The sequence below is a fragment of the Nilaparvata lugens genome, chromosome 7, assembly GCF_014356525.2.
Source record: "Nilaparvata lugens isolate BPH chromosome 7, ASM1435652v1, whole genome shotgun sequence".
Classification (NCBI taxonomy): Eukaryota; Metazoa; Arthropoda; class Insecta; order Hemiptera; family Delphacidae; genus Nilaparvata; species Nilaparvata lugens.
Genome location: NC_052510.1, coordinates 15330905 through 15347405, shown reverse-complemented (window position 1 = coordinate 15347405; position 16501 = coordinate 15330905). Strand labels below are relative to the sequence as shown.

The following is a 16501-nucleotide window of genomic DNA, read 5'->3' as shown; positions in this document are numbered from 1 at the left end:
CTGTCCAGTAGTGTAGCATAGCAGAATGGTAGCAGCAATAAGACACTGACATATATGTTTATTTTTCTGAATAACCACAACTTTCAATTAGCATGATCAACCAGTTGACTGGAGTGGCCGTAGTCGAGTGGATTACATGCTGGCTTTGTGATTCAGAGGCCCGGGTTCAGATCCCGGCCCGGGCAAGATATTTGTCTCGGGCCACTCCCGTGTTTCGCATGGATACGTTAAGCCGTCGGTCCCGGCTGCCTAAAAAGCAGTCGTTAGGTCATGTCAGAGGCCCTGAAATTGATCAGTTGCGACCTGAAAACTCTGACACCAGACCTGAGCCAGCCAGGTCACTCGATATTATTATTATTATTTAACCAGTTGACTCATACTGAAAACTAGCTCATTTTCCTTGATGGTTGAAACTACAACAACAGATTCACTTTTTAAAATAACCACAACTTTCAACTAGTTAATTACATATTTTGAAAACAAGTTTATTTCCGTTGATTGTTGAAACGTGAACGCCGTTATCAGGAGAGAGTGTGGTGTGGTGTAACCCACGTGAGCATAGTTACTGGTTTCAGATCCCGATGTGACGTGACGCGAGAGTCCTGGTACGCAGCTCCAGGAATGTCGGTCGGGATTCCTTCCCTCTCTCCCTTTTCCTTCTCACCCTTTTCCTTCCCTACATCGTGTTTCATACGAATGGAGAGAATTCCTCACTGCCGAAGAATGTTTAATATTGCGTTCCGCCAACACCGCTGCTGCTACTCCGTGTGAAACTGTCAGTAATCCTTTTAAGAAACACCAATGCTTCCCATACAACTAATGCTGACGGTTGTAAGTGAATTTTGTCATAGAATGGAGGCATTTTTTGCGTGCAATGTGTTGTACGATGCACAATAATTTCGTAACGGCATGGAAGGGTGTTACCAGGAATGAAGATGAGTCGGTTGGATTCTTTCCTCAAATGAAATCAACTGTTAGTTTCCAGTTGTTTAACTATGTTGAATTGGTTGTTCAAGGGAAACCCTTCGTTACGTGCATTTTGCAACATGCTTGATCCTTGTGTAATTTTTCCAAGTTTTGTCTCGTTCATTGGTAGATTTTTATCAAAGCCGCTATCAAATGTATCTTGTATCCTTGTATTTTTGTTAACAGGTTGCCCTTCGTCTTTGTTGAATTTGAACATTACATTTTTTCACAACTTCTTATATTTTCCGTTGCATGTTAGATGTTATCCTCTCATCTCAGTCCTATTTCCTGCATCGTTCTTCATATTCGTTATCTTTGTTTATCTTTTGATGCTCTATAACTGCATTTTATGAATAGAATAAGAAATGTTTCTTCAATGTTTAATGAAGCACGTCTCGTTTTAAGTATGTTTCAATGGGATAGTTTGTATATTTGGGAGAGAAATGAATAGTATATAATAATTCTAATTTTGTTTTTAAATGGTTAAAGTCTCATTTCAAGTATGATTCAATGGGATCTTTCTTATATTTGGGAGAGGAGTAGCTCAAGGTTCGCCTTTCCCTAGTCATTTCAATGATGAGTGTTTCCAAAAACAAAGAATATTGAACACGACTTGGAAGTCGAATCAACTTTATTGCAATTTCAGTGGACTAGTTTGAATCAGCCAATATGTAGACTGCCTCTATTTTGTTCAGGTTTAGAAAACAAGTTCTATACGTTTGGATAATGTGATCGTTTTGAATTTGTTGTAAAGTTCAGATCTTTCATGTAATTGTAAGGAAACTAATGTAGCTTTATATCGATGACGACGCTGATGATTATGATGATGATGATAATGATGACACAGAAAGAAGAAGAGCATGAAGAAACAAAGTCAGAAAGCGATTCGCGCTGTCGCAGACTACAAATAATAACTGAAGAAGCAGAAGAAAAGAAGAAGAAGAATAAAAGCGGAATTGCTAGCGTGCGTTGCTTTCCCTGCTGCTGCTATAGCTGCTATATCGGAGACGGAATAGAAGGGGAAGAAACATCCTAATGAATGCTTCAAACTTTTAATTAGAAAACTTGTCCCTACCAATGACAACTTTACTCCGTTGTCGGCGGGGAGGCTTTTCTTCTGTTCCTTGAGGGTGAAAGAAGAAGAAGGAGAGGAAGAAGAAGAAGAAGGAGAGAAAGAAGAAGAAATTTAAGAAGGAAAACTGAAGAAAGAAGTAGAAGTTGTAGATGAAAGCAACACTCGGTTGCCTGGAAAAGTGTAACTTAATACAGAAGGGTGAAAATTTCACTTTTCTTGTAGACCGTGGTGTGTGCTGAGACTACCAGATTAGCTTGTTGGCTGCTGAGTGCTGAATGCTGACTGCTTTGGTCGCGCACATCTTGGCCATTTGAAAATTGCTCAACCGTCTGCTCTTTTCACAAGTTTCGGAACAGCGATGCTGATTGAAAGTTGATTGAATTGAATTCTGTCGCCCGAGATTTGCTAGGCTATAATGTTGAGATGTTCGCCTCCTATTGAACAAATTAGTGAATGGAGTGTTATTCCTCAATCATTAAAGCTTTTTATTATTTCCACTTCGTCAGTTTTTATTCATTTTGTCACTCATTCAGTTTCATTTTGAGTCGGTCGTTTCATCATTTCAAATTTGTTAATAAATTGCTCCCCAAATGCTGGATTCTCCATGTTTTTGTCTGTCAGAATCATTATCGTGAACAGTGAGATTATTGTTAAGTTTATCTCGCTTGGTAGGAATGGAGCACCCCATACTGGAATTAATTTATTATTATATAATCGGTGTTTGGAATTCTATTCATGTTCCTTGGGGTATGAAGTATCCTCACATACGCGTACATCTGAAAGTTTTTTTTGTATATTTATTGTTGTTGAAGAACCAATAAAGAATTTTTTTATTTGATTTTTTGATCTGTGTTGAGAAGAGAACAATTGCATTTTCTAAGGGAAAGTAGGTAGTTCAAGTAATTCCTAACCAACTAACTGTCAACTGAGGTAACTGAGGGAAGAAGAAGAAGTAAAAGAAAAGTGAAAACTGAAGATGAATAAGAAATAAATTTAAAAAAGAAGAAGAGGAAGAAGTTTCAGAAAGGCATGAAAGGAAAGTGGTTTATAATTAGAAGTGTTTTCTATAAAGCGGTTTATAGAAAGAAGAAATACAAGAAGGGGAAGATTAGATGTTTTAGGAGTCGAGAAGTTGTAAAAGAGAATAGATGAATTAAGGTAGGCGCACACAGATCGTCATCGGACGGACGGCACACATCGGACGGATCGGACGATTAGATTTGATGCATTGTTTTCAATTGCGCATACCTATACGATGCGGATAGGTATGCGCACTCCAATTCAATACAATGCATCAAATCTAATCGTCCAATCCGTCCGATGCGTGCCGTCCGTCCGATGACGATCTGTGTGCGCCTACCTTTATAAGGAAAGGAAGATCTGAATGGAATCATGTAGAAGTGGTAGCAGTGAAAAAGAAGAAGGCAAATAGAAAGAATATGAGGACAAAGAATGAGCAGAGAGGAGAAGCAATGATTGGAGGCCTGAGGGCCGACCTTTGCACCTTGCAACTGGCAATAAGAATGTCGCAGCCAAATGGGATTTCCCCAACGAAAGGCGACGACAAAAAGAGACGAGGAGGAGAAGCTCCCATTCAACTTTCTTCTTAGAGAGAAGATAAAGGAGAAGAAAGGATTTGAGAAGCAGCCTATAATAAAGAGTAGAACCAAACGTATATAGGAGAAAGTATAAGTTGGGGGAAAATATCAAGAAGAATGATGGAAATCTGAGAAAATAGTCGAGGAAAATGAAATAATTGTAGAACGTAACCAGAAAATTTATGGATTAATCAGAGTATGGAATATGGAATATACAGAGTATCAGAGTTTGGAATATCAGAATCAGAATAGAGAAGCATACAGAATCAAGGGAATGTCAGAGAAGAGACAAGCGAAGGAAAAATAAATGTGAGTGTGACTGAAATGAAGATAAAAGGAGGAAATGTCATTGGAAGTGGTAGAAAAAGAGATGCGTAGCAGAGCTGGATAAAGAATGAATAGAAGCCGATGTTCTTCTACCCACACAAACAGACTCCGCTAGGGGTTGAGGAGGCAGTAAGTGAAAAACGTAATTTTCGAATTCGATTGAGTTTCCATCCCTGTTCCAGTCTCCCCCTATACCCTTCAACCACGTTACTACTGCCACGACACCGAATTCCTTCCTCCTCCTCATACTCCTTTTCATCCGCCTCCTCACCTCTCCAGGATGAGGTATATCGAAAAGTGTTCTTGCGCGTGGGAGTGTGTATGGCCAGAGTGTGTGAGTGTGATAGAATGAATGAGTGGTTGTATGAGCGGTGGGGGAAGGGGAGGGTACACATCAGGGACTGTAACGCGGCTGCTGCGTTCGTTTTCCGAAATGGAAAAAAGAATTTTGAATAGGAATAGGGTTGGGAGAGGAGAGGAGTTCGGAAGAGGAGGGGAAGCAATCGGCATCTGTGGCAAGGACATGGGGACGAGAAAGAGGATGAAGAAGAATAAGATGAGGAAAGGAGGAGAAGGATCGGGAAGAATCACCACAATTCATTTAACACTTGTAATTAATGCGATTCTAGAGAGAGAATGCAGCACGCGAGGAGAGTGTGTGCGAGAGTGAGTGAGAGAGCTCACAAACCAAGCTCTGGAATTCCAATTTACAACGCTGCGACGATGGCTAACCCCTCTCCCCTGCACCCCCAACCTATTATACAGGGGACCCATGTGAGTATGGAACTCAGCGTTCAGAATTTGGTTGGGGATTTGGAAAACCTTTCAGCGTCGTGCTACTGCTGGCTGCTCTGAGTCTGTGTTTCTGTTGAACACGGCCTTCTAGATTCAATCAATTTGATGACAACCAAGCCTGGCAGTCAACTGAAAACATACTACAGTGAGCAACCACTGCAATCATCTCCAGTAATAATTTCTAGTCTGTTGAAATGAGAGATTGAATTTAGGTAAATACAGTAGGATGCATTAAGTTGAAATTTTGAGGTTGGATCAATTTGGGCTACCTTATTTAGAACTTCGAATTGGACGGATTTTGTTATGGTTGTTAGCTTAGTACACTACACTATACGTCACACTAACTGGCAATAGTTCATTTTTTCAATAACCACATTATTTGTTTGTTCTAGTTGTAACAATCATCATTTATAGTGCTGGAAGTTTAGAAGAAAATTTATCTCTTGAATCCATTCAGCAATAAAAAAATCTCCAATGATAAGAGGAAATTATGCGGTATAATAATTAGAAAATTACATACTTCATGTTTTTTTTAACTCCAGTATTTTGATTCATTTTTCATCCCTAACGATTAAGTCATAGACTGAATGAACTCAAAGACTTAGTTCTGTGATTAAGGCTACTACAGAGCTATTCAAATAGAAAACTGTTATTACCTTTCATGTCATAAATTAAGGCTGCTTTATAAGAGTTATTCATTCATTTTGAGTTGAAGATTTCTGAGTTCGTGAATTTAATTACCACTTGACCTACATTAACAAACAATCGACTCGATTTCAATTTCATATTGTTGTAAAAGACATAAATTTAAGGTGTAGTGTTTAACAAAAATATGCCTTATTCACAGAAGATCACTGGTTAATGAACATCAAAAAATATAAAAGTAATCGATCTCTCAAAATAAGATATCACTATCCCTAAATCACACAATGTGTTCTTTCATTTGAATAATCTGAAGCAAGTATAATATTCATGTGTTGGCACCAATTTCTCATATTGTCTACACTAAAACTAAAGGAAATTGGTTGAGGAGAGCATTCAACCATCATTACACTAGACATTAGGAGATTACATGAGACAACACTCACTGGAAGCGGTAAGTGCATGTGTTCCGCAGCAAGATATTGTTGGTGTGATTGTGGTAAGAGGTGTGTACTGTGTGTCCCCCAAGTGGTGATCATGTTGGGGGGGGGGGCACATTCTGTTGAAGGTGGCGACGAGAGCATTCATCACTTGGCCGGCTGGCGGGGAAATTAAAGCGGTCTGCTGCAGGAGACTGTCCGCCTCCGCTCTGCCGCCTCCGGGGGCGGCTGCCACTAGATTTATGCGCTGCTGTGTTCCGGTGAAGCCACACCGGCTAACAAGGAGTCGGCCACTAGTTTCGCACCTTGCTACCAGGCCAAAGACGCAAACATGTCGTTCCCTTCCTCCTCCCTTGCCATCCTGTTGATCTTTGTCTTGTTCCATTTTCTTGTAATTATACTTAGACGTCTTCTCCTTTTTCGTCCTTCTCTTTGACCTGTCTATACTTCTGGTTATATCTGGCTTGTCAAGCTCAATCAAATATATAGTGAATATTATTTCTATAATTTTCCTTCTCTTTATCCTTGGATAGGCGACTTGCCAATCCACATCAAATATAGAGTGGTATTCACCCTCCTGTGTAAAATTAATTCGGCTAGTCCAATTAGTGCTCAGTTGGAAAGAAAATCTAGAATAGCCTGGGTAATTCAATTTCGACTATCTCGTCGATAAACCATAGTAACGTCGATTCAAATTCTCGGATTCAAGCAGTGTTTTCTGTCTATTTTTAAAATCAATTCAATCATTTCAGGGCTCTACTAGATAAGGGTATTCCAAAATTGAATATCTGAACTTGGGTTAATGGATAAATAGAACGATTTTTTGTAACGCTCTATGTTTCTGTTATATGTAAAAGATGCTGGTTTGTACGTTGGAACCAAGAACTAATGACGGTTTCTTCATATAACAACTATCCAAATTTCTGATTTGTACTACAATATTATTATTACTTCACAAAAACTTTACAATAATACACAATCAATATTTATTAAAATTAATAGACCGTCAATATAGACAAGTCACACAAGTCACATTCACTCTTGCTGATGAATACGCACTTTTAATATTCAACAAACTAATTATTATCCATAATACTTATGTATTACCTTGATTTATAGCATCATCTCCTTCATACTTATATTACATCCGTTTTTAGATTTCAAATTTAATAAGCAACAACCACTTATAATAAATCCACTTTCATTGCTCAATTCTGAAGTCCTGATTGCAGTTTTGCGAGGTTGGGAGAAGTTGCTAGAAGAGCAGGAAAGAGGCGGCAGTAGAATGAAAGTTGAAAGCGTGGCGATGGCCTGTAAAAGGGTAGTTGAGGTTAAGGTTGGATGTGCAATGACGAGAGAAGAGTGAGAGAGAAAGAGAGAGAGTGAGAGGAGAGAAGTCGGTCGTAAAGACGACGACTCGTCGGACGTCAAAGTTTCAGTCGATTGCCGGTCGTAACACGCTCGTAAACCTCCCGGTTCACGAGCAGCAAACGGTCGTGCGTCGCTTATGCAGCCCGTCTGACACTTGTTGCTTGCTTGCTGCTGGTTGCTCACTATTATTACAATAACTATTTGTCGCTTACAATAACTGCCCTGAGTGTTAGGACCATGTCGTTTTACGCTGTTGACTGGTTTTTGAGGTTGATGAGGAGCTTGGGGTGGTAAGGTTTGGGGAGGGTTTGGAAGTTTAGGCTAGACCTGCAAGATGGTGACTCGATGAGGGTATTGGAATTCTCGGTTGCAATTACAATCAAGACTAGCAAAGAATTAGAGTATGTATTTGTTTAATAGGAGTTGATGAGAAATCTGTGTGAGGAACCTCAACTAGGTGTAAGATGTAAAGAATGCAAAACAATGATAAAATGAAACACAGAAATCTAGTAATATGAAGCTTCCTTGCGTCTGAATAAATCATCTACCGACAGAATACTTGAACAACTCGATTTATTTCACTTGGTTATTTCTTTTTGTATTGAATGAATGTATTTTTCAGGGTTTTTGTTTTCGTGGAGCAATCTAAACTTGTGCTTGCATTGAAATCTCTGGAGACTAATCTAGATTGTCTCGTGATTAATCTAGATTAATATGTCTCGGACATTAATCTAGACTAGTCTAGTGCACGACGCACTAGACTAATCTAGACCAGATCCAGAGACTAATCTTATCTTGGCATTGTCTATTAGTCTAGACTTCTTCTCCATACTAGTTCACCAATGATGCAGACTACCTGTACTCCAGATATGGCGTATACCATGAGTACATTGAAGACAGTTTTCCTCAGTGAGGATATCAGTCTTACTAGGGCCGAATACTAGGCAGCTGGGTATCCACCCAGTCTTGATAGTCTTGAAACGCTGAGCTCTCAACACAGGATAGACAACCCCCCTCCCCACACACACACACACACACACACACACACACACACAAGACGGACTCAGCTCATGTCTGTGCCTAAAACTGTAGATTCTATGGGAAAAGAGGATATCAATGTTTGTTTCAGGCTCTATTGAGCCTCAATGAAACCGTGGAAATTTAATTCGTTACTCATACCACAGAAGAAGGAAATCTGTTTGTTTTTACTAATGGTAATCTGAGATATTTAAGATTGACGCAAAGAAATCAATTTACAGAAACATCAGTCTTTAATAACTTCGAGATTATTAAATAGTATCAATGCTTTCAATATTTCTGTATTAAAAGCTCTATATTGCTGTATTGAAAGCTATAGATTTCAATATAGGTTTAAATGTAGCAAAATAGGCTTTATTCCAGCTCTGCATATTATACTACTTTCTCTTTATCTTAGAAGAAAAGTTTTGAAATCTTCAAGTCTTTTCACCCAATAATCCAAATATTCTCAACTGTGCCATTTCATAAAAAATGGATAATTCTGAATAATTCATGTTTATTATCATCTGAATAACGCAAGTGTTTGTTTGTGTTTGTTGCAGTGTTGAGCCTACGCAACACACAGGAGGAAGAGCCGCCCGACCCGCAACTGATGCGCCTGGACAACATGCTGATCGCTGAGGGGGTGGCGGGGCCCGAGAAGGGTGGCGGTGCGGGGGCGGCGGCCACTGCCAGTGCGGCGGCGGCGGGGGGACCTGGCCAACCTGACAACGCCATCGAACACTCTGACTACCGAGCCAAGTTGGCGCAAATCAGACAAATCTACCACCAGGAACTCGAAAAGTATGAACAGGTGAGTGCCCGCGACCAAAGAGAAATTCATATTAATTCTAGGTTAGAAACAATTAGATTACAGGATTATATATTTAGTGCCGGTTGCACAAGAGCCAATGAGTTGTTAAGTTTTAATCGTTTTTACCACAAAAATCGAAATTAACCACGATTAAAATTTAACCGGTTTCTGTGCAACCGGGCCTTAGACTATTAACAACTAGTTTACGGTCCACGGTCTAAAGTCTAAAGGTAGGGTAGTGATCCACCTTCCAACAAGTCCACCAGTTTAGAGTTTACTCACTTACTCCTCAGCTCTACATCAGGTCTTTACAACCCTTGGCCTCCCTCACATATCCTCTCCATCTGTCTCGATCCTCGGCCTGCCTCCTCCAGTTACGAACTCCAAGCGTCCCTAGATCGCGTTCCACATCATCCGTCCATCTATTTCCTGATCGACCTTTTCTTCTTCTGTTATATATTTTCTCCTTCCATATACATTTCACCACTCTTCCATCTCCCGTTCTCAACATATGCCCCATCCATCTTATTCTGCCAGCTTTTATCGACCGCACAATGTCTTCATTGTTTAATAATTTCTCTATTTCAAAATTTCTTCTTCCTCTCCAGAGACCATTCTCAAAAACAGGGCCCAAGATTCTTCTCATCACCTTTCTTTCAAAAACTCTCAGTCTTTGCATATCTCCAGCAGTAAGCACCCATGTTTCCGATCCATAAAACACCACACGCTTCACCAATGTTTAGAGTTTACCAACCAGAAATTAATGTTTATTTATTGTTCAAACTCTTTGCCTTACTAACAAATGAAAATCCTTTTCTATAGTATGTTCATAAGGATTGGTCACAATACCAGTATGTTATTCCACATCCTACCATAGAAATAAAATTATTTTCGTTTGAAAAATTTACCAAAATATACCAAATTTGTCAATTTACACTAATTTTTGTTATCAGCCATTGGTTTCTACTCAAATATGTTTTGATAAGTTCAGTTGTAATTTTGAAATCAATTGAATCGAATTTGATTCATCAGTTGTGTCGCTGTCAGTATCATAACCTTTCTTTCAAATATTTATCGTTAGGTTTGAAAATTCTTAATTACTTCCAATAACTCTAGAATGCAATTTCCATATTTTGGCGGTTGTAGGCTACTTGAGTGTCCGTCCGATGCAGTGGCGAACCGGTGGGCGATAATTTATCAGCGGTTTTCGCTGCTCTACTCCTGTTTTATTACTCTTTCTGCTATCTCTGTCTCTCTTATTTTTATTTGCTCTCATCCGCATCGTTTTTAACGCCTCGCTTTTGAAGTGCGTCTGAAGCTGCTGCCGAATAATGTTTTCATCTGCGATCGTGTGCTGTGCTGTGCGCTCCAAACTAGAAATCAACGCTCGTAAAATTGGGAATGCCTTCTCATTACTCTCCTTCCACTCACTCGTCCTCATCATCATTCTTCTTCTTCTTCTTCTTCTTCTTCTTCTTCTTCTTCAACATCTTCTGTTCATTGTCCTTCTCCTTTTTCTTTCTCTCCGCCTCCTCTCCCATCTTCATTCCAATCCTGTCACTCCACCTCTTTCTTCTGTTGAATTGCAATCATAATTTTTGTCATTTTCTCTCCTAAGCCTTCGTTCCCCTGTACATTGAATCTTGACTTCTGTGATTTGATTATTGTTCTATCCTTTCATAATTGAACATCTCAATTCTTTCATTTATCTTCCAGTACTCTGATTTTCTCCTTTGCAAATTATTTTCATTCTCAATTTTGAACCTTTACACCAATAAATCATCAATTTCGAATTTTGTTTTTAACTTTCTTATTTAATTTAATACATATCCTAGTTATTCTCGTTCTTCCAACATCCATCTTGTTTTATTTATCCGGTTTCCTTATTTTCATCGCCCATTCAGATTTTCCTGTTTTGCTCATCACTCCTTTTCGCTCTAATATTGAAGTCTTCAATAATTGTACCTGAAATCTTGATAATACAACTACAACTTGATCATTACTATCAGTAATCTGCTATTATCTTAATATTCTTAACATACGTAACAATATACATCACGAGTATCATCCAATAAAACAATCATGACTTGATATCTCTGATATATAGTGCTCTGTAAAGTATGTCCAATATTTTCAATCAGTGAGTTCAACAGAAGAAAACCTTTTTTTAGTATTGTCTTGTTTTTGTAGTATAGTTGTTAAGATGAACAAGAACAAGAAGGAGAAGAAAAAAGCCATAAGTTGTCACCTTGATACAGACAACAGCTCTATAGTGAGATTCACTGTCAGTATTCCCTATATATGAACCATCAATCTCTCCCATTGCATCACTGCTGACAGTCTGAGGTGAATCTGAGTGTGTCCTGTCTGTCAACCAGCCATCAAATGAAACAGCTTCACATGTCGATGCTCGACCACTGACAGTTTGAATTTATATCACATCAATTCGTTTAAAAACGGCCACCAAATACAAATTGTAACGATCGCTATAAAATCCCGCGCTGGTGTGAGTGAAAGAGAGAGTAAGAGAGAGAGAGGTGCTACTTCCTGTTCTCCTCTATTCAACGTTTCCTGGTCATTTCAAATCTACCATCAAACGTTTTATTTCTTAAATTAGTGTGTGTTTGATTCTCGAATCTTTTGTTTTGAAGATGTTGGTTGCGTGTTTCTTCCTCTTCAATCTTCTTTGTACATTTTTTCACATCTTTTAATGTTTGCATTGGTTGGAAAAATACTATAACTGTTCTATAGTTCTATAAAGTTATAGAACTATGTAAGGCTTACTGAGTCTACTGTTATAAGAAAAGTAATGGACATCGTTTGGAAGGAATTTTCATTCCTACCAGGAAAAGATATAAAAGTCAAAAAATATTTTTTTTTCGCACATCTATTGTTATCACTTTTAGACTGTCACTCATAATAATATAAAATAATACTTAGATTATATTTCATATTTTAATACTAAATAATACAAATTACTCTTGTAACTCGAGGTCACTTTGAACAACTTGGCAGTGCATATTTTTCAGATCATTCTAAACGAAGCAATAATTACGAAATTCATGTCGTTGCGATCAGACAGTTGTTCATGCTTTCAAATTTGATATTTGCTTTGAAAAATATGTGGTTCAAAACTATCCTTGAGAAATGGACTTTGTACCTCCATCTCGTGCATGAGGTAGGTAGGTAGGTAGAGCAGTTTATAAAAAGTACACAGTCATAGTCAAGATAATTCATCTGTAGAACAGCTGTTTTGACGACTTTAAAAAAATTACGACTAAAAAAATCATCGAGTTTCACACAATTTAAACAAAGTAAAAGGACTCTGAAAACAATAAATAATTATATATACACATATACAGAAGTCTGATCATAGTTTCAAATATGAGCAAGGAAAGTTGTGTGAGTGTACCACACCAGATTTTTAGTATTGTCTTGTTTTTGTAATATAGTTGTTAAGATGAACAAGAACAAGAAGGAGAAGAAAAAAGCCATAAGTTGTCACCTTGATACAGACAACAACTCTATAGTGAGATTCACTGTCAGTATTCCCTATATATGAACCATCAATGTCTCCCATTGCATCACTGCTGACAGTATGCGGTGAATCTGAGTTTGTCCTGTCTGTCAACCAGCCATCAAATGAAACAGCTTCACATGTCGATGCTCGACCACTGACAGTTTGAATTTATATCACATCAATTCGTTTAAAAACGGCCACCAAATACAAATTGTAACGATCGCTATAAAATCCCGCGCTGGTGTGAGTGAAAGAGAGTAAGAGAGAGAGAGAGAGAGAGAGAGTTGCTACTTCCTGTTCTCCTCTACTCAACGTTTCCTGGTCATTTCAAATCTACCATCGAACGTTTTATTTCTTAAATTAGTGTGTGTTTGATTTTCGAATCTTTTGTTTTGAAGATGTTGGTTGCGTGTTTCTTCGTTTTCAATCTTCTTTGTACATTTTTTCACATCTTTTAATGTCTGCATTGGTTGGAAAAATACTATAACTGTTCTATAGTTCTATAAAGTTATAGAACTATGTAAGGCTTACTGAGTCTACTGTTATAAGAAAAAGTAATGGACATCGTTTGGAAGGAATTTTCATTCCTACCAGGGAAAGATATAAAAGTCAAATATTCTTTATTTTTCGCACATCTATTGTTATCACTTTTAGACTGTCACTCATAATAATATAAAATAATACTTACATTATATTTAATATTTTAATACTAAATAATACAAATTACTCTTGTAACTCGAGGTCACTTTGAACAACTTGGCAGTGCATATTTTTCAGATCATTCTAAACGAAGCAATTACGAAATTCATGTCTTTGCGATCAGACATTTGTTCATGCTTTCAAATTTGATATTTGCATTGAAAAATATCTGGTTCAAAACCACTTCTTCTTGATGGTATTCTTCTTTTGAAAGTATATGAGATCTGCATAGTTTTATACAAGATGTTGTGTCGGTGTAGTGATAATCCAATCATGAATTTTATACTTGCTCAATTTCCATAATGAAGTACATCTCACATCGTATTAGAAGGACTATTCAAAGATTGTAATAATATTATAATATAGCTGTTTGAATAAAATATTTGCCAAGTAAACTTTGATTCTAATGATTAGATTCAGAATTAGTTTGTGGATATAGTTTTGATTGGGAATTAGTTTGTGGATATATGTCGGGATCAGCGATGTGATTTTATTTGTAGAGCAAGTCAGTACAATCAACAGCAAAACCGGGCGATTTTTCAAAGCCGACGTCGACACGTCGGAGTTATAATTGGAAGTGTTATTTGTAGTTTAGGCTTACCACCCCACATCATTACTCGGTTCAGTTTTATACACAGTAGTCGTAAATAACCACAATTTCTGTAGCATTCGTTAGTTAGCCACTGAATGCCGCTGTGCAGTGTGCATTTGTTGCTTATTCAATTCCTCCACACAACCCGTTCCCAACTTGAAAAATCCTAAAGTTTATTATGGAGCAGGCAGGCAGGCAACTTTCAAGTTGGTTCAAAGTTGCTGCCTGCTTTCAGAACACAACTGTTTTCTCGTTGGTTTTGTTGTGCTGTGTTACTTTTGTTGTTGTTTGAAGAGGCAGCCACATTGTTTGATAGTGTCTTTTGTTCGATTCACTGTCAGTATTCCCTATATATGAACCATCAATCTCTCCCATTGCATCACTGCTGACAGTCTGAGGTGAATCTGAGTGTGTCCTGTCTGTCAACCAGCCATCAATGAAACAGCTTCACATGTCGATGCTCGACCACTGACAGTTTGAATTTATATCACATCAATTCGTTTAAAACGGCCACCAAATACAAATTGTAACGATCGCTATAAAATCCCGCGCTGGTGTGAGTGAAAGAGAGAGTAAGAGAGAGAGAGGTGCTACTTCCTGTTCTCCTCACCTCAACGTTTCCTGGTCATTTCAAATCTACCATCAAACGTTTTATTTCTTAAATTAGTGTGTGTTTGATTCTCGAATCTTTTGTTTTGAAGATGTTGGTTGCGTGTTTCTTCCTCTTCAATCTTCTTTGTACATTTTTTCACATCTTTTAATGTTTGCATTGGTTGGAAAAATACTATAACTGTTCTATAGTTCTATAAAGTTATAGAACTATGTAAGGCTTACTGAGTCTACTGTTATAAGAAAAAGTAATGGACATCGTTTGGAAGGAATTTTCATTCCTACCAGGAAAGATATAAAAGTCAAAAAATATTTTTTTTTCGCACATCTATTGTTATCACTTTTAGACTGTCACTCATAATAATATAAAATAATACTTAGATTATATTTCATATTTTAATACTAAATAATACAAATTACTCTTGTAACTCGAGGTCACTTTGAACAACTTGGCAGTGCATATTTTTCAGATCATTCTAAACGAAGCAATAATTACGAAATTCATGTCGTTGCGATCAGACAGTTGTTCATGCTTTCAAATTTGATATTTGCTTTGAAAAATATGTGGTTCAAAACTACTTCTTCTTGATGGTATTCTTCTTTTGAAAGTATACTGTATATGAGATCTGCATAGTTTTTACAAGAAGATGTACATGTTGTGTCGGTGTAGTGATAATCCAATCATGAATTTTTTACTTGCTCAATTTCCATAATGAAGTTCATATCACATCGTATTAGAATGACTATTCAAAGATTGTAATATTATTATAATATAGCTGTTTGAATAAAATATTTGCCAAGTAAACTTTGATTCGAATGATTAGATTCAGAATTAGTTTGTGGATATAGTTTTGATTGGGAATTAGTTAGTCGAATTTAATAGGGAATTTGTCGGGATCAGCGATGTGATTTTATTTGTAGAGCAAGTCAGTACAATCAACAGCAAAACCGGGCGATTTTTCAAAGCCGACGTCGACACGTCGGAGTTATAATTGGAAGTGTTATTTGTAGTTTAGGCTTACCACCCCACATCATTACTCGGTTCAGTTTTATACACAGTAGTCGTAAATAACCACAATTTCTGTAGCATTCGTTAGTTAGCCACTGAATGCCGCTGTGCAGTGTGCATTTGTTGCTTATTCAATTCCTCCACACAACCCGTTCCCAACTTGAAAAATCCTAAAGTTTATTATGGAGCAGGCAGGCAGGCAACTTTCAAGTTGGTTCAAAGTTGCTGCCTGCTTTCAGAACACAACTGTTTTCTCGTTGGTTTTGTTGTGCTGTGTTACTTTTGTTGTTGTTTGAAGAGGCAGCCACATTGTTTGATAGTGTCTTTTGTTCGATTCGGCCTGCCATTGTTGCCAGATTTCCCGGCCAACAAGGAAAATGAATTTCATTATTTCAAATTGCAAAGGGGGAGTAAGTAGGGCGAGCAGTAACAGCGAAGGGGGAAGGGGTGATTGGAATCGAGCCGACTGAAAAAGAGTCGGGCGAAATTGAGAAGGAAAACAGAAGAAGAAGAAGTTGGAGAATAAGAAGAAGAAATGGCGAGAAGGAGTAGTGGGAAGGAGAGGAGACGAAGAATATAATCAACGGCAGCAACAGAAAAAGTTGAAATTTGAAAAGTTTTATAGCCTGATTACAGTCTAGATAAATTTCGTTGTTTGCCACTTTTCTGGAGACGTTTGGTTCTCTTTTCGAGATCGGTTTTTGTTGGCGCTTGTTTTGTTTTCTATTAATTTTCATCTTGATTCTTTTGATTCGATTACAAAATTGAAAGTATCTTATTTCAAGTTGAATCTCTTTTCTCATCCCATATAGCTTTTGTTGTATTCGCGTGGAATCAACTGGGAAGAAAATTGATTTTGAATGAGACTTTATGATTGAAGGTTGACAGACCATATTGTTTACCATATTATTCTTTTCATATTTACAATGAGCTTCTTTGGACCTTCACAGGAATAGGAGGATAATACTTCTAGTCTGATATTCTAACATTTACAAATTCTAAACCTTTGTTGCAATTAAGAATAGAA

The 16501-nt window shown here is 37.7% G+C and overlaps 1 protein-coding gene across 1 annotated transcript in view; it reads left to right on the top strand.

Annotated features, from left to right (window-relative positions):
- The window catches only part of LOC111058456 (homeobox protein extradenticle), a 241667-nt gene that overhangs the window by 169041 nt on the left and 56125 nt on the right, over positions 1–16501 (top strand). The window contains exon 3 of the mRNA XM_039432150.1: positions 8795–9045. Coding sequence (XP_039288084.1) covers positions 8795–9045 — 251 coding nt within the window. The remainder of the gene's footprint in view (positions 1–8794; positions 9046–16501) is intronic.